General features: G+C 43.2%; 1 protein-coding gene across 2 annotated transcripts in view; it reads left to right on the top strand.

Moving 5' to 3' along the window:
- The window catches only part of VPS39 (VPS39 subunit of HOPS complex), a 34,004-nt gene that overhangs the window by 1,541 nt on the left and 10,236 nt on the right, over window positions 1-22,227 (top strand). The window contains exons 2-15 of one of the 2 annotated variants that reach the window (XM_080996566.1): window positions 2,127-2,192; window positions 4,132-4,158; window positions 4,559-4,623; window positions 6,176-6,218; window positions 6,781-6,875; window positions 7,091-7,189; window positions 7,879-7,971; window positions 8,657-8,840; window positions 10,493-10,613; window positions 10,794-10,914; window positions 12,473-12,602; window positions 13,311-13,453; window positions 14,043-14,186; window positions 14,949-15,090. In XM_080996566.1, the coding sequence (XP_080852692.1) occupies window positions 2,127-2,192; window positions 4,132-4,158; window positions 4,559-4,623; window positions 6,176-6,218; window positions 6,781-6,875; window positions 7,091-7,189; window positions 7,879-7,971; window positions 8,657-8,840; window positions 10,493-10,613; window positions 10,794-10,914; window positions 12,473-12,602; window positions 13,311-13,453; window positions 14,043-14,186; window positions 14,949-15,090 (1,473 nt within the window). The remainder of the gene's footprint in view (window positions 1-2,126; window positions 2,193-4,131; window positions 4,159-4,558; window positions 4,624-6,175; window positions 6,219-6,780; window positions 6,876-7,090; window positions 7,190-7,878; window positions 7,972-8,656; window positions 8,841-10,492; window positions 10,614-10,793; window positions 10,915-12,472; window positions 12,603-13,310; window positions 13,454-14,042; window positions 14,187-14,948; window positions 15,091-22,227) is intronic. The other variant, XM_080996567.1, reaches the window with a different exon arrangement.

Here is a 22,227-nt window from a genome sequence, read left to right as displayed (position 1 = left end):
CCATCTAAACCAGTTTGTGTCCTGTTATTTTTCTTTCAACCTGCAATCCTCCGTATTCCCTTGCAAGGTATATCTGGAGGCAGTTGTGTGTACTTTAAAATTGGATGTGTCTTCAGCAACCTGTAACTTTGTGCATCCAAATGATATCCGTCTGAATTATTGATCTCCTTACTGAGTCAGGCCTTCTCATCTGAATTGACTGCATTTTGCAGTCAGAAATCTTGCCTGGCCATCAGGAGGCTGAGATAACTGTACTTGTTTAAATGGTATATTCTTGCAGTTCATCGATGATTTACATTGCTCGGTATTTCACGGAATTTTAATACAGGGTGGGTAGGGAGAAAAAAAAATCACAGGTATTTTCGGTGAGATGCAATTGATTATATTGAGTCTGTATGCTCTGGCCCAAAGTAATGCAAGCCTTTATGTACGTAGAAATATATAACTTATGGGGAGATGGAGCAGAGGAAGGTTTGTGGCATTGGGTTCACAACAAAATACGAGAAATTGGGACACTATCAAAAGTTAAGAATTTTCTACATGGGGAGCACTCTGGTGTAAGATAAAAGGTGTGAAAACTCTGTTTGTTGTCATGTGTGGTGACTGCATGTCTTTTTTGGCTGTGTTTAAGTGCATGTGAAGCTGTGGGAGACAGTGAAGTTGCCTTGTGTGTACATGTGATGTCACAAGTGATAATATATGTGCTGTTTGCACTTTTTCCTACTTGAGAGGCATTTTGTGTACAAAATTAATAATGCTGAAAATGCTCTTAGAGCAAGCACCATTTTCTGGAATTATTATTATTATTATTTGTGTGTGTGTTTGCCAAGAGGAAAATAATTTGTGGCAATATTTTATGATACAGATGGCTATAAATGATTTGCATGTCTTTAAATATAAGTGTGTGCTTTTCAGTTGGCAGTACTATTTGCATAGCACCTAATAAGATAATTTTGGGCCTCAACTTATACATTACTAACATTAAGCATTAGCAAGACTTGCTTAGTACACATACCGTTAAAGGAAGAAGCTTTTTGGGCCAGATTTGGGTACGACATTTTAGTAAAAAAAATGCATGATAAAGATGAGTCTTGCTTTGTTCATCAACATTTATTATTAGCAGTTCAATTAAAAACAAGTGGATAGTAATAATGATTTATCTTATTAAGTAATTTGTTTTACAAAGATAATCTAAATATCAGTGGATATCTGGGGATGGTGATATCCAGCCAATTTTTTTAATCTCTATCTTTTTATAAAATACTGCTCAGGACAAAGACTGTTGCATCTTCAGAAAATAATTCCTGCAGCATAGCCCCCCTTCAATTATGAATTTGGGTTTTTTAATGGTAAACAGGAGTTTATTTTCTTCACCATATTCTAAGCAAGGAACTTTTAAAATGAAAGCCAGAATTTTAACAAAGGCTGTAGTTCTTACCAGGCACACTTGGTAATGATGTGTGTTTTCTGGAAAATTTTGAATTGTAAAATCTCCTAATTCCCCTCCCACCACAACACACTAAATTGATTGGTATCGGTTTTAAACAGAATTCAAAGTTGACACAGTTACTTTTTTGTACTGTATAAATAAACAGAATTTTAAAATAACACAAATGTTACTTTTTTGTACCGTATAAAGTATATATAAAATATATATATTAAAAAATGGAATGCTTGACCGGGGGGGGGGGGGGAGGAATCAATGAAGGGCACCTAGGCTGCCATCATGTACACGCTTTTCCTGGAAGAAAACCGGGCTGAAGTCAGAGGGACTTGTATCTGAGCAAAAATGCATGGGATTGCACTGTAAATTTTGTTTAAATGTTACATTTAAACAAATTTAAAGCTTTACTTGCAAATACTTTTATTGGAATGCTTATATTAATACATCTAGAAATAGTATGGATTTCTCTTGCATTGTTCATACTTTAAGGGGAAAATCGAAGGTTTTAAAAACCGTTGACATGTTAATTTTAGCGTTTCCAAAGAACTGTGGGGAGAAGTTTCCACTCATATGTTTATTCATTAGAACTTGCCAGTATGAGATGTAAGGGTTACATAAATTATGCATAGATGGAAGAAATGTGATCTTACTGCAATTTATAAAATGTTTGTTTTTATTGCAGAGGAATGGCTCCTCGTTGGGACAAAACAAGGCCACCTCCTTCTTTACAGAATTCGAAAGGAAACTGGTGGGTGTGGAAAAAAATTAGCCAAGTTTCTGTAAGCTCTTGGAGCATGTGCAATGAAGCATGTTTGTTTAACTGTATTTTAGGGTGGGTTTACACGGTTTTATGTGCTGTGTTTGGTGGCGATGAGAGTGTGTGCAGGAGCCTGATACTCACATGAGAACCACACTGTATAAAGCTTAAATACTAGAGACTACACTGATTGCCCCTAAATGTCATAGGGTCCCTGCAGCATTTCTAGTTTCCCTTTCTGTGAGAACTTCAATAGACCCAGTCCTTAAAAACATGTGTAACTAATGGCATAACTTTGAAAGCTGAAGTAGGTCAGCAGTTGGCTAGAAGATAACATTCACTGTGTATAGGCTTGATTGTAGGCTCGATTTGCACAATCTGATAGCAGTGAGGGCCAAACTTGCTGTGAAGATAATCACACAACTGACAGTTCCATCACTGCTTTTTATTTAGTTAAAAACAGGCGAGGGAGATGAATGATTTTCACTTCTTCTGCCCATACCTTCTGCCACTGAATAGATCAGGTTGCAAGTTACAGGACAATTTAATAAAGAACTACATTTAGTACATCCTAGGTCATCTGTTTGCATCTTGTCTTTTGGGTGGTTTATGGGACTTTTGCTGGAGGTGGACTCTTCTTCCTGGTCATCTGCCATGTACTGAGTTGAGATTCCTACATTACCAAGGGTTGAACTACATGACCCTCAGGGCCCGTTCTAACTCTACAATTCTGTGATTCTGTTTTTCACTGTATTTCAGGACAAGGTGTAGGATTTATGGGAGCATAAAGCTCAGATAGAGCTGTTGTGTATAAAACCCAACCTATATAACCTATAGTATGATTTAGAATGGAAAAGCCAAAACAAAACCCTACAGCACCTACATTTTGGCTCACTGGTGCATTAGCAGCAGTCCTTTTCTCAATTGTTGTCCTAAGTCCGGATAGACTGAATGCCAATTCTTAAAACCTCTTTTGAAGTGGAAGAATTGCTTCAGAGTAACCTTCCTTCCACAGTTTTCAGTGATAATGTGGTTTTGTGAGAGCATCCCCACAACACATTTCCCAGTATTGTACTGGAAAATCACACAGTTGCACGAGCAGTCTAAATTTACAGGGTTGTATCAAAGGCTGCCCCTGTTCTGGCAGAAGTGCTTCTATTAGCACAAGGCAAGGCACCCCATTTCCGCCAACATGCCCTGCTATTTGCAGCCTTCTGTGCCATATCCCATATAATTCCAGAGGATCCCCGGCCTTTAGGAGCGGCATTTAAGGGACATGGAATGCTGCATTGGGTTGAAGGGACTGGTGAACATCAAGCCAGCCTCCAAGCTCAAAGCAAACATTGGATTCAAGCTCCATTCTCTGCATGTTGACAGTGGATAGGAACATAGGAATCTGCCTTGTAGAGTTAGACCATTGCTCCATCTAGCTCAGAGTATTATATACTCTGGCTGGCATCAGCTCTCTAGACCTTCAGACGGGATGAGGAGATACAAAGAAGGGAAAGGCAAGGGCAGACAACTGAGGAGATGAATACAAGAAATGAGGATAACAGGGAATGATGGCAAGCAAATGCAATTATGTGCACTTACGCTTCATTTTGGTTAAAGGTGTTACTAATGAATGCAAGTAATGGCGGGGTGGCCCAATGGACATGAATTGGGAGTTGATATTTTAACCTGTTCCTCAGTAAAGTTATGAAAACAGGGGAAGTGAGCCTGGGGTGCTGCTTTTTCCTGCTCTGGGCAACACCAGTACCATCTTAGAGAAGCCATTTTTCTAGCTTTGCAGAAAAATACATGATTCTTTGAAGAAAACGGAATTTATTCTCAAACCACCTTAGCCAGTCTGTTCCAGTCAAATCATGATAGTTTTCAGTTGCTCTTGTCTCACTTGGTAAATTTCTCCCCCTTTTTGCATCAACGTCAGGAGAGGTTACGACATCAGAAAGTGGCTGTAAGTTTGTATCCATAAACCTTTAAACCCTTGTGGTGAAGTGTTTTTATTCTTTGTCCCTCTTGCTATACTCCCTAGGGATTTTATTTGCTAGTGGCTGATGCAGTGATAAAGGGTGCTGGGGGCTTGCCTTTTCCTAAACCAGATTTCTGAAGTCTTTTGTTAAATCCCTTTCGTCCATGAGATGACAATGCCCAGTTTACTGGTGGGGTAACTGGGTATGCTGTAATGTATAATTGCTCATTTTTATTTTTATTTTGCAAACTTCAGGTGGACATGTGAGGCTTGCATCTCCTCTAAACTGATAGCAGAACTTTGTGGGATATTTTGCCTTAGCTGTTGAAATACGTGTTGATGAAAAGTGTCCATAGTCTAAAAGAATCCCTTTGCTGTCTGGTAGGTTGCAACAGATTTGAAGTGACATTAGAGAAGTCAAACAAGAACTTCTCCAAGAAGATTCAGCAGGTACATGGGATATCTCTGGACCAACCTAAAATCATAAGAGGCATTTGACTGAAGTCAAGACTTTGTTTTACTGGGGTGGGGTGAGATGGAAGTTGTTGTGCCACTGATCTTGTCTTCTCTTACAATATTGGCATTTGCTGCAGCAATCCTAATGTGTGTAGCTGCCATAAGTCTTGTAGAGTTCCACTAGCTATGATCCCATGTAAATGTGTTTGGGGTTACTATAATAAAATCGGAGACACTACTTCAAAGACATTTGGGAAATTGCAGTACATGCCTCTTGGCATAACAGCACCAATGCAGAATGGAAGTTGCTGCAGCCTTGTGCTTTCAAGTGACTAGCTTTTTCTGAGTAGCTTATTATATTTATATTCTGCTGTGCAGCCAAGATAGGGTCCCAGAGCAGCTTACAAAATGCACACAAAGCTACAACTAGAATAAGGGATATGGGGAGGTATGCCCATATCTTCTAGTCTCCTGCACTTGATGACATATGCCTGGTTTGCACATATAAGACTAAGCCGTAGTGTTTTTAGCCAAATGTGGCTTGATTGAAGGTTTGAACCCAGCCCAGCAAACTATTTGTTGTTGGTTTATTGACCATGGCTTATACTAACTATATCCAAAACTAATGGCCTTGCTTAACTATGGTTTGTTTGGCTACACATTTCAAGTACCCAAAACAGAGGCATGAGGCTAGGGGAGTAGGGGAGGGGAATCGAACATTTGAGAAGCAAGCCATGGCTGCTTTCCTCATATGGAAAAACACACAAACAAACACAGCTTAGTTTTATGTGCAGACATAGCCATTATCAATATTCCTTTCAGGAAAAGGGAGCAGAAGGACTCGGGCTGGTTAATGGTAAAGATGTCAACCCAAATAAGCAGCTCCTTTGTTAAGCTACAAAGTCTGTTAATTAACATTTAATTTAAAACCTTACATAATAAACTAGAATATTTTGAGGGAGCGAAACAGCCTATTTTGAGTAACTGTTCTTATAAAAGCTTACTGTGTTGGTGCTCATTCCTTTTTCCGGCCTGCTGAATAATAAACAGCACTGGTGTGATTTTCTTTTGGGGTTTTCATTCCTATTTGCATATGCTTTGTTCCTTGTGGAACTCAATCCTTTGTTGCTGGCTGGAATCTTAAGAATGATGACTGGCTTATAATGCCTTAATAGCGGCATTTGGATATAGCACTGAACCATAGTTCTCCTCTCCAAGTAAAGGCACTATTATTTAATATCTATACAATGGTATATGTGCTCAGCAAAATTGTTGTGCCTACTAAACTATAAATATACAGCATTTTTATATAGTTCAAGAAACTTCTTGGGAGTTCATGTTGAAATAGTATTTATTGCCTGTAACAGAAGCTGTTAATGTCACCAGAAATGTCATGACTATTGCTGCAAGGTTACTCTGCTAGAGGTTGATAGCTTGCATATAAATTGATTTTAATTTGAGTCCCTTTCTGTTAAGTAAGATTCATTTCTAGCAAAGGTTTGACTGCAACTTATTTACAACATTTTTATTATTTTTATTTTTGTAGATCCATGTTGTGTCCCAGTTCAAAATTTTGGTCAGTTTATTAGGTAAGTGAATTCACAGCATTATGTTTTGAGACAGAGTAATTGAAGCTGCAATCTTACGCATCTCTTACTTCAGAGTAAGCCCCATTAAACTCAATAGGACTTACTTATGGGTATGCATAGGATACACATGCATAGGATTGTGTTATTATTCATCTGAGCATGGTTATCCTTTATCTCCTTCCTTTATGTTGCAAGTCTTTCTCTTAAGACCCTTGTGTCTTTTCTCCCACATACATGGGATGTTTTTCTTCATTCTGACATAGAGGATATTGCATTAGCTTACTTTATATCTATTTGCCACTCACCTATTTTTAAAACAAGTTAAGTCTTGTCTCCTGCTGATAAGATTTGTTGAATTTATAGTGCATAATTCTGTGAATACTGCAGACATGCATCAATGAAGTCTTTGGCAATGCAATGTACCTTAGAATCGGCAAGACATCTGAGAGATGTTTGCAGAATTGTGTCCAAACACTTATTAACCCATTTCTCCGTTTTCAAATTTGAAATAGTTATGAGGGTATGTGGAATTACAATAATGTTCCTGTCTTGTTCCAAACAGAAAACAACATTTACGTTCATGACCTGTTGACATTTCAGCAGATCACAACAGTTTCCAAGGCGAAGGGTGCAACTCTCTTCACCTGTGACCTGAAGGCAAGTATAAGAAGATGGCATGCCTTATCCAATCTTGAAAAGGGGATTGACTGTGAGACCTTGGTGTGTGAGTCAAAAATGAACAGAATATTGTCCTCAATAAAGGCTGGTTTCATGAGAGGAAAGTTCTATAGTTTTTAAATACCAAGAACACATATATGTACTTGATAAAGTGCCTTCCACACTAATACATAGAGAACTATTTTTTTTCACAGCACTCTGACACAGGTGAAGAGGTCTTGAGGATGTGTGTGGCAGTGAAAAAGAAGCTCCAGTTGTATTACTGGAAGGACAGAGAGTTCTACGAGCTTCAGGTTTGTTTAGTCTTAGTTGTAATAATAATAATAATAATAATAATAATAATAATAATAATAAAAAATTATTTGTACCCCGCCCATCTGGCTGGGTTTCCCAAGCCACTCTGGGTGGCTTCCAACAAAGATTAATAATAATAATACTTGTTTAGTACTTGTTTTTAAGATGTTTTTATTGTTTTATTACTTGTTTGCCAGCCTTGGCTCCTTTAAGAGGAATGTAATACATTTTAGTGCTTGTGCACCTGAATGCAAGCCTTCAGTCTTTCTGATATTAAAGGCCTCCTCACTTAATTCAGTTAATTCAGATGTACTGCTTTTTTCTTCATGGAAAAGATGGCAGCTATCTAGCGTTTTGTTCATGGATCTTCGCTGTGAAATTCATATGGATTTTGCTTTCCCTCAAAACATATTTAATGTGTAAGGGAAGAGTATGTTGGCCTTGGCCTTGGATGAGAAGGTATAGGAAGGGATTTGAAGTTGTTTGTGTTTTTCTTTAGTGGATAGATTTCAAATGCTACCATATTTAGTTTCTGTTAAAGCAGCTTGCTTTGCTGGTAGATAATTGAGATGGCAATACAGACAAGCAAGGGATATTGCTATGCAGATATGTATAAAACAGTTTTCAAACTGTATAAAAACAGTTACCAGAGTAACTAGACCTTTTCTTTTCTTTTCTTGATCTCCAGGGAGACTTCAGCGTGCCAGATGTACCCAAGTCAATGGCGTGGTGTGAAGGTTCAATCTGTGTGGGTTTCAAGAGGGACTATTATCTAATAAGGGTAAGAGAGAGTTTAGACTAAGTCAGAATAATAAAGGTTGATTTTCTTCAGATTCAGTGAAGATGGGAATAGACTGTGACTACAGTATGAACTACTTGTGTATAATTAAGGCTGCAATTCTATGCGGACTTTGGGAGCAAGTCCCATTGAACCTAGTGAGAGTTAATTCCAAGTGAACATGTGTAGGATTGCTCTGTGATTCTATGATACCACTAAATCAAGCCACGGCTTTGCCAAAAGAATTCTGGAAGCTGTAGTTTGTTAAGGGTACCGAAAGTTGTTAAGAGACCCTTTTTCTCACAGAGCTACAATTCCCAGAGTTCTCAGGGAAGAGGGATTGATGGTTAAACCTCTCTGGGAATTGTAGCTTGAGGAAGGAAACAGGGGTTGACTAAGACCTCTCAGCACCCTTAACACAGACTACAGCTCCCATGATTCTTTGGGGGAAGCCATGACTGTTTAAAGTGGTATGAGGGTGTGAATGTGGTAGCCTCAATGGAAGTTAGTTATGTTTGGGAGTTCTCAAAGGCATATGTTGGTACTGGATCTGCAGGGTTTTTAAGTGAAGTAATCTTGGTGGATGGGCTCCTGAAAGTAGAGACTATTTTCCTTCCTCTAATGATAAAAATCAGTCTAGTGTAGCTATTCTGTATGGATTGACTGGCTATGATTTTTCCTTTTGCAGGTGGATGGTAAAGGTTCCATCAAAGAACTCTTTCCCACAGGAAAGCAGCTTGAGCCACTGGTAGCCCCTTTGGCAGATGGGAAAGTTGCTGTAGGCCAGGACGATCTTACTGTTGTATTAAATGAAGAAGGAACTTGTACACAGAAATGTGCCTTGAACTGGACAGATATCCCAATAGCCATGGGTGAGAACTAGATCTTCGTCTAATGATAATAATAATAATAATAATAATAATAATAATAATAATAATATATTTCTACCCCATCCATCTGGCTGGGTTTTCCCAGCCACTCTGGGAGGCTTTCAACAGAACATTAAAAACAGAATAAAACTTCAAACATTAAAAACTTCCCTAAACAGGGCTGCCTTCAGATGTCTCCTAAAAGTCTGATGGGAGGGCGTTCCACAGGGCGGGTGCCACTGCCGAGAAGGCCCTCTGCCTGGTTCCCTGTAACCTCACTTCTCACAGTGAGGGAACTGCCAGAAGGCCTTCGGCACTGAATCTCAGTGTCTGGGATGAATGTTGGGGGTGGAGACGCTCCTTCAGGTATACTGGGCTGAGGCCGTTTAAGTCAGTGACTACTGCCTTTTTCCTTAGCAGCCTCCTTTGAAACAAACAAATTACCTTGTCCTGCTTCAACCCATGTTAGACTGCTGCCCATGTTAGCTAAATTTGTGCCTAATCCACATTTTCACGTAAATCAATATTGAAGGTTGTTAACTTGAGCAGCAAATGGCTTGTAAATGCAAATGATTCGATACTTAGAAGGAAGAGAAATGGAAGGTTGAATCTAAGGTGAAAAGGCAGAGAACAAGGTCACTGGGAGGCTTTTCTCCTGAGGTGGAGAATTGAACCAAAAAGGATTGTTACTATTATTTATTGTTATTAATTTATGAATCTTCTTTTACATATGTCTCAAGGTGATTTACAGACTTAACAATAAAAACAGCTAAAATGGTTTTAACAGTACAACCCCCCCCCACCAGAAGATAGGTTTTAAAACAATACAAAAGGAATACCTAAGGTTATTATTATTATTTATTAATTTATGGTTGGATTTTACTATGCAGGATATATAATCAGTGCAGGGTAGTTGATGCTAAGACTAATCAATTGCTTACAGATAAAGGGAACATTGTGGGACATGGGTGGTGCTGTGGGTTAAACCACAGAGCCTAGGACTTGCTGATCGGAAGGTCGGCAGTTTGAATCCCCGTGATGGGGTGAGCTCCTGTTGTTCAGTCCCTGCTCCTGCCAACCTAGCAGTTCGAAAGCACGTCAAAGTGCAAGTAGATAAATAGGTACTGCTCCAGCGGGAAGGTAAACGGCGTTTCTGTGCACTGCTCTGGTTAGCCAGAAGTGGCTTAGTCATGCTGGCTTAGTCATGACCCAGAAGCTGTACGTCGGCTCCCTCGGCCAATAAAGCGAGATGAGTGCGCAACCCCAGAGTCTGCCACGACTGGACCTAATGGTCAGGGGTCCCTTTACCTTTACTTAAAGGGAACATTAAGAACAGTTCCGAATGCAAGCACTAGGGGGCAACATAACAAGGGACACAGTGCCCAGTTGGAGCAGAACAAGGATGCACGGGCAGAATGAAAGAGTGACTTATACTTGAAATGAAGTTTGGTCTCTTGGTTATGCCTTCTTTTCAGTTTCTTTGCCACTCTTTCCCTGCTGTTAAATGGGAAAGGGCTTTTGAAAGCCTGAAAAGCATGAAAGTATAAAGCATGCTAATGCATAAAATGCAATAGATTCACTGTTTCTGAATGTAAATTTGGGGGATGCTGTTGTAGAACCAAATGCTGTTGCTGAATGTTCCATTTCCAAAACAGAACATCAACCACCGTACATTGTGGCAGTACTGCCAAGATATGTAGAGATTCGTACTTTTGAGCCCCGACTCCTCGTGCAGAGTATTGAGCTCCAGAGACCACGCTTCATTACTTCTGGAGGGTATGGAAGTTTCAAGTTTTTTTCTCCCATCTTAACTTTATAGATTCTAATCTTGTGCATATGCTTCTACTGAATTATTAATTTTTACATATTTATGAATTGAAGGGGACGGGGGAAAGACCTTTCATTTTATTATGATCATGTTGATAACCGAACTTCTTTCCTTTTTTTTCTTTTTAGTACAAATATTGTGTATGTGGCCAGCAATCATTTTGTTTGGCGCCTCATTCCGGTTTCCATTGCAACCCAGATCCAGCAGCTTCTTCAAGATAAGCAATTTGAACTGGCTCTGCAATTGGCAGTAAGTGGCAGGATGGGAGCATTTTAAATCTGTATTGATTGATAACTTCTGTAAGCTACTACCTAGTAAAAGCTGCATCTAATACACAGCCTAAACCCCCTGTTATTTGAGTGTCTTGGCATTAAACAAGTCCAGAATTTCGCATTCATCTGGGTCTGATCAGTGTCTGGGGATGGGTGAGTGTTTGGGAACCATGTATACATGACTTGCTACATGATGTAAGAAAAGTAATAATAAATGTGCAAGATATGTGCTTCTAGTATGTGTATTTATTTACAGTCTATGGCTCAAATTCCCTTGCAGTCCTGTTTAGTATAAGCCACTTTTGTGAAAAAGAAACCTGCACTGGGAACATGTGACTTGCCTAAGGCAACTCTGTGACCTTTAGGTTTTTCAGAAATTAGCATAAATATTTGGTAGAACAATCAGTTGATTATCTTTCTTTCAAGATGATGCGATGCATTCCCTTTTTTCCAGATTTAGTGCTATGAAGTTTTAACATGCGGTTTGTTTAGTTTAATATTGCATAAATATTTGTAACAGTTATACTGAGAATGAAAGCCTGTCTTGCGGTGCAACAACTGCAAGATAAAAGAGTGGGGGAAGACTTCAATTATAACTTTTACTGGGTCAGCTGCTTATGAAGATGGGAAGGTTTTGTGTTTCTGCTGAACTCTCTGAAGAATTTTGTACAGTTCAATACTTTATTTCTAGAAGCATACTTGACCTGATAACAGGCATTGTCTGAATTACGATGTTATCTGTCTGTCAGAAACTGACAGATATTTCTGTCAACACACAATGCTGTTGATTGCATCTACTTGGATTAAATAGCAGTTACTAACTGGAGGTTTTATCAACAAGCCCATGTTTCCTCCATGTAGTTTACGAATAACGGTGACTCTTTGTTGCAAGTGCCAAGAGTTCTCTTTTCAATTGAAATGATATTGTGGGGTTACATGATGTGAGCAGTTTACATTGATGCCTGGGTGCAAGAACAAATTAAAATTCTCAAGCATTGGTCGGTACAGTGGTACCTCGGGTTAAGTACTTATTTCGTTCTGGAGGTCCGTTCTTAACCTGAAACTGTTCTTAACCTGAAGCACCACTTTAGCTAATGGGGCCTGCTGCTGCTGCCGCGCCGCCGGAGCATGATTTCTGTTCTCATCCTGAAGCAAAGTTCTTAACCTGAAGCACTATTTCTGGGTTAGCGGAGTGTGTAACCTGAAGCGTATGTAACCTGAAGCGTATGTAACCCAAGGTACCACTGTATTTCTCACTCGTGTGCATGAGTGAAACAGGATACATGCGATTCAGACTTGAGCTGCTCTTGTTACTGTATAAACATAGATAGAAACCTTGTTTCTCCTACTGAAGCACATTCCTCTTTTTTTACTAGTACTTTTTTACTATTTCTGAGCAATTTGCTTAAAACTGTGCTCTTTCAAGAGGCTCACAGCCTTTACACTTACGTATTTTCTCTTAAATACTGGAACTATCTTACACTGTTTAAAGAGTAACACTTCTTAAATCTTTTGCCTATTTTTGCACTTGTTAGGATATGAAGGATGACTCTGATACTGAAAAGCGACAACAAATCCATCATATTAAGAATCTGTATGCCTTCAACCTTTTCTGCCAAAAACGCTTTGATGAATCCATGCAAGTCTTTGCCAAGCTTGGGACAGGTAAGTTAGTTGTGTAGCCTGGACTTAATAGACAGATAGGTATGGGAGATTGCTGTGACCTCTAAAGTCTTCAAAGCAGAATGGAAGCAGAATGATATCGCACTAGGTGGAATCCTAATGTCCACTGGAGAATGACCTCTCCTAAAACAGTTCATGTTGACCTCAAGATCATAACAACTTAAATGACATCTACTTAATGGCAAATTCACATGGCATTGAGCTGTGGTCACTGGTCACACTGGAGGAAAGCAGCCTATGGCTAGATATCCGGAAATGTGTCCTAAAGTACCCATGTGAAAGGCCACTTGAAATTCTTATGCATGGCAAGTGTGAGGCTTCTGTTGTGTGAGACATCCCTATAGCTCTGGTCCGACCAGGTTGTATACTTTCAATCCATGTAGTAATAAACTCTCAAATCTTATATCTCTACCACTCTCAATGGAGCTACCATGGAAACATTTACATGGAAACATTTACTGTCGTCTGTGAAAGCTGGCCATAAGAACAGTTGGCCAAGGGACCAGTTTGTTGATGGAAGCTGTGGAAATGTGAAATTTCCTGCCTTCCAACTTCCAGTCTGAGATCCTTGATATTGTTTATGGTAACTTATAACTGGAAACTTGGTAGTATTGAGTTTGAAAACGGAATACACTTTGAAGTATAGTTTGGATTTTTTGTGACTTAACTACAGTCATATATTTTGTTTAGATCCTACCCATGTCATGGGTCTCTATCCCGAACTGTTGCCCAGTGATTACAAGAAACAGCTCCAGTATCCCAACCCTGTTCCAGTTCTGTCTCCAGCAGAGCTGGAGAAAGCACACTTGGCACTGATAGACTACCTAACACAGGTAAGTGTTTAGCAGCTCCTTGAGCATCCTGTTTTTGCTAGTAGATGGTTATGTGACTGTTTTGACATTGCAGGACCTCCTGAAATTATTTTTCATGTGTTTTGGGCTTAGCAGCTATGGCCTCACCTAACATGTTAAAAGGAGGGTGTGAAGCACGATCTCTTGTACATATCAGAGCAGTCTCATGAAAAGCTTTCATACTTAAAAAAGTCGCATCGCCATGGGGTGGGGTGGGTGGGATTCATTATCATACGCTGCGTCGGCTCTTTCTTTGCTGTTCATATAGCACTGTCAGCATACACAGTACTGGACAGAGTACCAACACATGAAAGACATCTCCCTCTGCCCAGTGAGCTTACACTCCAAATGCTGACCATGTGCAGAGAGAAGGGGGAGGGGCTTCAAGGTTAACAGAATATTAGAAAAAGGAGAAGAATGGGAGAAGCCAGTACAACAAAAACTAACAAGCAAATGCAGTTTGTCTGAACCCATGTGGATAAAAAGGTTGCAGTCACATGCAGTTTTTCTCTGAGGTAATGTGGGTGAGGTGTGGCATGAGTTCACTTCTTTTGACTCTTAATTTCTGCAGAAAAGAAGTCAGTTAGTGAAAAAGCTGAATGACTCAGACCATCAGTCCAGCACTTCTCCCCTCATGGAGGGGACTCCCACCATCAAATCGAAGAAGAAGTTGCTGCAGATCATTGATACCACTCTGTTGAAATGCTACCTCCATGTGAGTTCTCTGCATTTTCTGAAATACACGTCTCTTCCTCAAACCAGGCATTTAGGGTTTTGGTGTTGAAAACTCAGGACTAATAGTGGCAAGGGTTTAGATTGAGTTTAAGTCCCTCTTTAAGCTTAAAATACTAAAGGTGAAAACAGACATAACATTTTGGGGCACCTGCACTTATCTCAGATCTTTCCTGGGTGCAGTCTAAGCTGTGGTCAGTATCTTCATTGAAACTCTTCACAGCTGAAATATATCCTGCTTGCCTTTAAATTGCACCAAGATTTTTAGAGGACAATATTCAGAGGAAAAATTAATAATATGATGGGTTTGTTTTGGTCATGCTGAATCTTAGTAACTGTCATTTGGTCTCTGTTGTTTGCGAAAATGGTAGATTGTTCTTAATATGGCAATCTCTTACTAAACAAGAAAAGGGGCCGGTTGTCTGGTTGTTTGAGATACAAATCTGAATATGAAGGAAAGTGCCTGTGTGGGTTTTTTTAGGAGGAGAGTAAATACCCTGGAATATTATTGTTTCCCCTTGCTTAATTTTTTTAAAATAAAAAAATGGAATAAAAGATTAACAAACTAGCTCTTTGCTAGTTTAAGCACATAAGTACATAGCCCTACTACATGCGAAGACTTGTTTTTAATTAAATACTTGGATTTGTAATAAGTATCTTCCTTTTTCTGGTTCTAAATGCATGCCTCTTTTGGTTCATAGTAAACTGTTTCTGATTCCCTCAAATTGCTCCTCCTTACTGACAGACCAATGTGGCCCTAGTGGCACCACTGTTGCGACTGGAGAACAATCACTGCCACATAGAGGAAAGTGAGCATGTGCTCAAGAAAGCTCACAAATACAGCGAGCTGATCATACTGTATGAGAAGAAAGGTCTGCATGAGAAAGGTAAATTCTGTGGGGTGGGAATCAATTGGTATGTACTGTATTTTTCGCTCCATAAGACGTACTTTTTTCCTCTTAAAATCTAAGGGGAAATGTCTGTGCGTCTTATGGAGCGAATGTGTGGTCCGTGGGGCCTGGGGGGGAACCTGGGTTTCCCCCGCCAGCCCCGACAAGCTCCTGAGCAGCTCTGGGGTAGCCTGTGAAGCCTCCGCAGGGCAGCGGCGAGCCTTCATCCCGCTGCCCTGGGGAGGCTTCGCACGGCTATCCCTGGCTTTTGCGGGAGGTGGGGGAAGGGACAGAGTGAGGCTCTCTCACTTCCCCCACCTCCCACAAAAGCCCCCAAGAGCCGCATATTTTTTTTCTTGAATCCCCCCCCCCAAAAAAAGTAGGTGCGCCTTATGGTCAGGTGCGCCTTATGGAGCGAAAAATACGGTAAGATAGACCTTGTAAATCTATCTGGCTTAGATCTATCCTGGCTAAAAGGTGCCCAAAAGTATTATTTAATGACCTCTGCCATTTGGGTCACTTCAAAAAATGTAGCTGCTATATTGTTTGGGGCACGTTTTCCTAATGCCCCTTAGATGTGCTTTTATTTAGGTCAGTGATACCTGTGGAGCAGGTTGGCCCTATGCATTTATGGTCTCTCAGTTGTGGGGAGACACACGGAGGGGCACCAGCATTTGAAGGGACGGAAGTGACACGTAGGTTGCTGTGATGGGACGATGAGCTGCTTGTGTGTAAAATCCTAGTCCCTCAGAGTTTGGTCAAGTTTGCAAACCTCTGTCTGTAACGGAGCCCCTTAAACATGGCTCCGTCAGTCGCTGGCAGATTCCGACAGTGGTTGCTTTCGGAATCGCTTCCAACATAAAAGCTCCTTAACGGAAACACGTCTTCTGGACTCTCTGTGTGACAGTTTCCGGCGAGGAGTGGGTGTCCCTACAGGAGGTCCTGAAACCTCCCCACTGTTTTCGCTGGAAGTGTCTCTGAGCCATCCCTCCCGCTCACTTTCCCTCAGCTCAGCTCCTCTCCCCCTACTGGTTCCCTCTTCAGCTGCTGAGTCTCTCCCAACCTGTGTGAGCCCTTTCACTTCCCTTCCTTCCGATGGCAGTTCCCTGACATCCACCTCCCCTCCAGGGCCCCCTTCATCCCCTCTCGCCCCCTCCTCTACGGGCGGTGAGGAGGCAAAACCCCGGAATGAACTTCCTTCATCTTCCGATGTCCCGAACACTTCTCTCCACCTGTTGCGGTTCCTGGTCTCGAAGTACTCCTCCTCCTCAGAGTCCATCTCCCCTTCCCCTTCCGAGTCCGAGAATCCTTCCAACTCCTCCTCCTCATCGGTGGTCCCAAAGTATTCCCTCCGGAACCTCTCCACAGGCTGAGGTTTCCTTGGGAACCTTTGATGGAACGTTTCTATCAATACCTCGTCATTGATATCTTCTGCCATTACCCAAGTGTTTTCTGACTCCGGTTCTCCTTCCCACGCTACCAAATACTCCACCTGATCCCCCTTCCACCTGGCGTCGAGGATTTCTGCCACATGGCTGCTGCATTCCCTTTCTTCTATGACCGGTCCCCGAGTGGCCATCCCTTCTCGTCCCCCCTCATACGGTGACAGTAACGACCTGTGAAATACTGGGTGCAGTTTCATGTGGTTGGGTAACCGGAGCCTGAAAGCCACTGGGTTGACCTGTTGAATGACCTCAAAGGGACCCAATCTCCTGGGTCTTAATTTCTTACAACCTCCTTTGAACGGCAACCCTTGGGTTGACAGCCACACCCTATCTCCCACCCTTATGGTTTCACCTTCCCTTCGGTTCTTGTCTGCCTGCCTCTTGTATTCTTCCTTCGCCCTTTCTAAGTTGAGTTGGAGCTGACGATGGATTGCTTCCATTTCTTCTACAAAATGCTCGGCTGCCGGGACGCTCCATCTCTCCCCTTCTCCCCCTGGGAAAGCCCTGGGATGACACCCATAATTAGCCAAGAAGGGGCTCATCCCTGTGGACACATTCTCGGCATTGTTGTAGGCAAATTCCGCCAGCGCCAACTTTTCTACCCAGTCATTCTCTCTGTCATTGACATAACACCTCAGGTATTGCTGGAGGACCCCGTTTGCTCTTTCCGCCTGCCCGTTGGTTTCAGGGTGCCGGGCAGTCGAAAAGTTGACCTCCACCTGCAGTAAGCTCATGAGCTTCCTCCAGAACCTGGAAGTAAATTGTTTTCCTCGGTCTGAGACCACCCTCAATGGCACCCCGTGCAACCTAAAAATGTGTTCTACAAATAACTTCGCTGTCTCTTCCGCCGTGACTGCATGCGAGCAGGCTACAAAGTGGCACATCTTTGTTAGTAGGTCTACCACCACCATGATGGCTGTTTTCCCCTTGGACTTCGGCAGATCAGTCATAAAATCTATCGACACTGCCTCCCAAGGTCGTTCTGGGGTTGGTAAGGGTTCTAATAGCCCCGCCGGTGCCCGCCTCTCCCCTTTGGCTCGCTGGCATTGCTCACACCCTCTTACATACTCCCGTACATCTTCCCTCACCTTAGGCCACCAAAATTCCCTGGTGACCAACCACATGGTTTTGTGTTGTCCAAAATGCCCCGCCGTGGGGCTGTCGTGCAACTGCTTGAGTACCCTCCCCCTTAAGTCTCCTTCAGGGATATACAGTGCCCCTTTGTAATACAAAGCTCCATTTCTTTCCTCGAAACCCCCTGGTTCCTCTCCCTCACCCCTAAGACCTCTGAGCTTATTCTGGGCGTATTCATCATTCTCTGTTTCCTCTACCAGTTCTCTTTGTCCCACCAATGCCGCCCCACACACCCAGCGGTCCTCTGGAATGACATGTCTCTCTTCGGGTGCTCCCTCCCCCTCCAAATATTCAGGTTTGCGTGAGAGAGCGTCCGCCCTAATGTTCTCTGGGCCTGGCACGTAACAAATCTCAAAGTTAAATTTGGAGAACTCCTGGGCCCATCTCACTTGCCGTTGGTTGAGCACTCGTGCCGTCCTCCAATACTCTAGGTTCTTGTGGTCAGTGCACACTTGCACCTTATGTTGTGCGCCAATTAGCAGGTGCCTCCATCTCCGGAACGCCTCATGAATGGCTAGTAGTTCTCGGTCATACACCGTGTAGTTCCTCTCGGATTTGTTCAGCTTTCGCGAAAAAAAGGCACACGGTCTCCACTCTGACTCCTCCTTCCCTGGCTGCAGAAGCACCGCCCCAATCGCTCTGTCTGATGCGTCAGTTTCCACTCTCATCGGTTTTTGTAAATCCACGTGCAGGAGTTGTTGTTCCGAGGCGAAGGCCCTTTTTAGTTCCTCAAATGCTCGCTCCGCCTCCTCAGTCCAAACGAACTTCTTCTTACTGCTGAGACAGTCCGTAATGGGCGCCGTCAGGTGGGCAAAGTTTCGGATGAACTTACGATAGAAGTTCCCAAATCCTAGGAACCTCTGCACATCCTTCCTTGTTTTGGGTGTTTTCCATTCCAGCACCGCCTGGACCTTGCCGGGATCCATGGCCAATCCCTTGTCTGACAGGCGATACCCCAGGAATTCCACCTCCTTGGTATGAAACTGACACTTCTCCAGTTTCACCCACAGCTGGTTGGCTTGCAGCCTGCTCAACACTTCTCTGACGTCTCTCACATGCTGCTCCTCATTCTCAGAATACACCAACACGTCGTCTAAGAAGGCCACACAATTCTTGTAAAGCAAAGGCCCCAGGACGTGGTTCATAAACGATTGAAAGCACGCGGAGCCTCCTTGTAGGCCGAAGGGCATAACTAAATATTCAAATGCCCCCAAAGGGGTGAACATGGTGGTTTTCCATTCATCCCCCTTCCTTATTCGTATCAGGTTGTACGCCCCCCTTAGGTCCAGTTCGTATCAGGTTGTACGCCCCCCTTAGGTCCAGTTTCCCTTCCTGACCCTTGTCAAAATATCGTCAATCCTGGGCATAGAGAAAGCCACTGGTTCTGACACTGCATTTAAGGCCCTGAAGTCACACACAAGCCTCGGCTTGTTCGTGTTTTTTTTATCCACAAAAAACACTGGGCTGCCCCCCACCGCCCTGGACTCTCTGATGAACCCTCTCTTCAGGTTCTTGTCAATGAACTCTCTTAGCTCCTGCATCTCTCTGTCTGACATGGCGTACAGCTTGCCTACAGGGAGCTGTGCCCCAGGGAGTAAATTGATTTGACAGTCAAAGGGTCTATGCGGGGGTAGTTGGTCAGCTTCCCTTTCGCTGAAGACGTCGCGGAGATCTGCGTATTGTCGTGGTACCTTCACGTTCTCCGTTACTTCAGTCCCTGCTAGGGTGGCTTGGGCCCCTGCCAAACCCTTTCCCTCTTTGCAGTGTTCTAAGCAATGTGCTGAACCAAAAGAAACCACTCTCTGATGCCAGCCCACCAGCGGATCATGTAACGCTAGCCAGCTCATCCCCAATATAATGGGAGCTCCTCCCAAGGTGGCCACATTAAACGCTATCAGTTCGGTGTGCCTTGCCACCTTCATTATCATTGGGACGGTCTGCAAGCTGACTTCTCCTCCCAACAGCTCCCTGCCATCGATCGTGGTCACCTGCAGGGGGTTGCTTAAAGGGATCGTCTGTATCTGGTGTTCAGCTGCAAACTCTTTGCTCATGAAATTGCAGGAGCTGCCTGAGTCCAACAGCGCCTTTATCTTTAGAGGGTGTCCGTTTGGCAGCTCTAGCGCCACTTCTATCACTAGGGCGGGTTTAGGAGGTTCTGGCGTGGGCACTTTCACTGCTCTTTGGCCTGGCTGCTGTGCCCCGACGGTGGCAGCCAGGCGTTGGCTTTTACTTGCTTCGGTATTTCTTCCTCTCTTCCCTCCACAGCTCCTACCATCCCTTGCCATTCCTTCCTCTGGGGGCAGACTCTGGCAAAGTGACCTGGCTGTTGGCAGAGATAGCATTTCCGGGCGCCTTTTCCCTCCTTCTTTCCCCCCTCACTGGGCTTTGAAACTGCGCGCGCGCGCGCTGTTCCGATTTCCATCGGCTCTGCCGGCGGGAAAGTTGGCTCTGGAATGTCTGGAATGCGGAACTCCTTCCAACGTTCCCCCTTCCCTTCCCGCCTCTCCAATGCTCTCGCCTCCTGGCGCGCTCCTATGGTCAGCGCTGATTTGGTCAGCTGGTCCATAGACTCCGCCCTGGGCGCCCGGGAAAGTTCGTCTTTCACAGCCGAAGAAAGCCCTTCTTCAAAGAGCATTTGAATGGGTTCCGCCGATAGATCCCACCCCAATTTATGGATCAACATGGTGAACTCAGTCCAGTACTCACGGACAGATCGGCTCCCCTGTTTGCAAGCCATTAACTGTCTGCGGACCACTCCCTGTTCAATATCGCTGGAAAACATCAGATCCATGGCGCGAAAGAACTTCATCGTGTCCTTTAGGACGTCACTATTCGCTGCCATCAGGGGTCTAACCCAGTCTCTCGCCCCCTTTTCAAGATGCCCAATCACGAAAGCCACTCGTGATTCCTCGTCAGGGAATTCATCAAACTGCAGATTGAGGGCATATTGCATCTCTGTCCGAAAGCCATGATAGTCTTTGGGCTCCCCCCCAAACTTCTGCACCAATCCTGGTACCTTTCTGACGAGCTGGGTGTCTTTCCCCTTTTTGTCTGCATCCTGAGCCCTCCTCTCCTCAAGCCTCGCCGTCTGCAGCGCTAGCTGGACCTCCAACACCCGGTACCTTTCTTCCAGGCTTGGACCCGCTCCAGCTCCTGCTTCTCCGGTTCCGGCTGGGTTGCTCATGATGCCTTCTCCTGCACAAGCTGCTCACGGAGTCTGTCGGAATGCTGTTATGGGACGATGAGCTGCTTGTGTGTAAAATCCTAGTCCCTCAGAGTTTGGTCAAGTTTGCAAACCTCTGTCTGTAACGGAGCCCCTTAAACATGGCTCCGTCAGTCGCTGGCAGATTCCGACAGTGGTTGCTTTCGGAATCGCTTCCAACATAAAAGCTCCTTAACGGAAACACGTCTTCTGGACTCTCTGCGTGACAGTTTCCGGCGAGGAGTGGGTGTCCCTACAGGAGGTCCTGAAACCTCCCCACTGTTTTCGCTGGAAGTGTCTCTGAGCCATCCCTCCCGCTCACTTTCCCTCAGCTCAGCTCCTCTCCCCCTACTGGTTCCCTCTTCAGCTGCTGAGTCTCTCCCAACCTGTGTGAGCCCTTTCACTTCCCTTCCTTCCGATGGCAGTTCCCTGACAGTTGCTAACACCAAGTTTCAGGATTTGAATATATTATTATTATTATTATTATTATTATTATTATTATTTACATTTGTTTGCTGCCTTTTACCAAAAAAAGTGAGTCTCAGAGTGACTTAAGATAAAATACAACTGGTAAAAACAGTGGAAACCAGAAAGTTAAAACAACAGATAATACAAAATATTTAAAATGCCCACCCAATAACATAATGTAACTCCTACCCACCCCACTAAAAGATGAACTCCAACATAGAAGCCATAGTTATCAAAAGCCTGAGTGAATAAAAATAGATAACGATGGCATGAGGAGTGCTTTCTAGTACTTGAAGCCAGGGGTGGGGGTGGGGCAGCTGCGTTGAGGGGACCCTTTAGTTTGCAATCTCAACAGACCTTTTGTATTACACTATTTTAACTTTTTAGTTAATTGCAACTTTACAATATCAAATGACTTCATAGGGCAAAGACAAAGCTACATCAAAAGGATACTCTTGATGCTGTAAATTTTATCATTTTGTGCTGTTCATGTTTCTCTGTCAATTAACTCTTACTGGATAGCCATTCTACTACTGCTGCTGCTGCTACGCTCTTCTGTGAGGGAACTGGTTTTAGGGCATTTTGTTTCCCAATACTTCCATATCCAGGGCAGAACAGCATAGGGAATGGCAGACAAATAAATTCCCAGAGGCGGGGGGGGGGGGGGAGAAAGAGGAAGCATGCAAGAAGCTGTCATAGTAGCATATATTACGTTACAGACATGTGGATGTTAATAATAGAATTCAAAGTACTGTCTTGACCTTTTGCTCAAGAGTGAACAGACTCCTGGCCTGTTGGATCTACAGTTTGTCCAGCAACCAGATTCTGATGCAAACCACATACAGATAGAATTAAAGAACAGATTCCATTCCGAGCCTGAAAACT

Source organism: Podarcis pityusensis (assembly GCF_964106645.2).
Source record: "Podarcis pityusensis genome assembly, chromosome: 1".
NCBI classification, from domain to species: domain Eukaryota; kingdom Metazoa; phylum Chordata; class Lepidosauria; order Squamata; family Lacertidae; genus Podarcis; species Podarcis pityusensis.
Note: the sequence above shows the minus strand (reverse complement) of the source record. Positions and strands in the feature narration are given on the sequence as shown.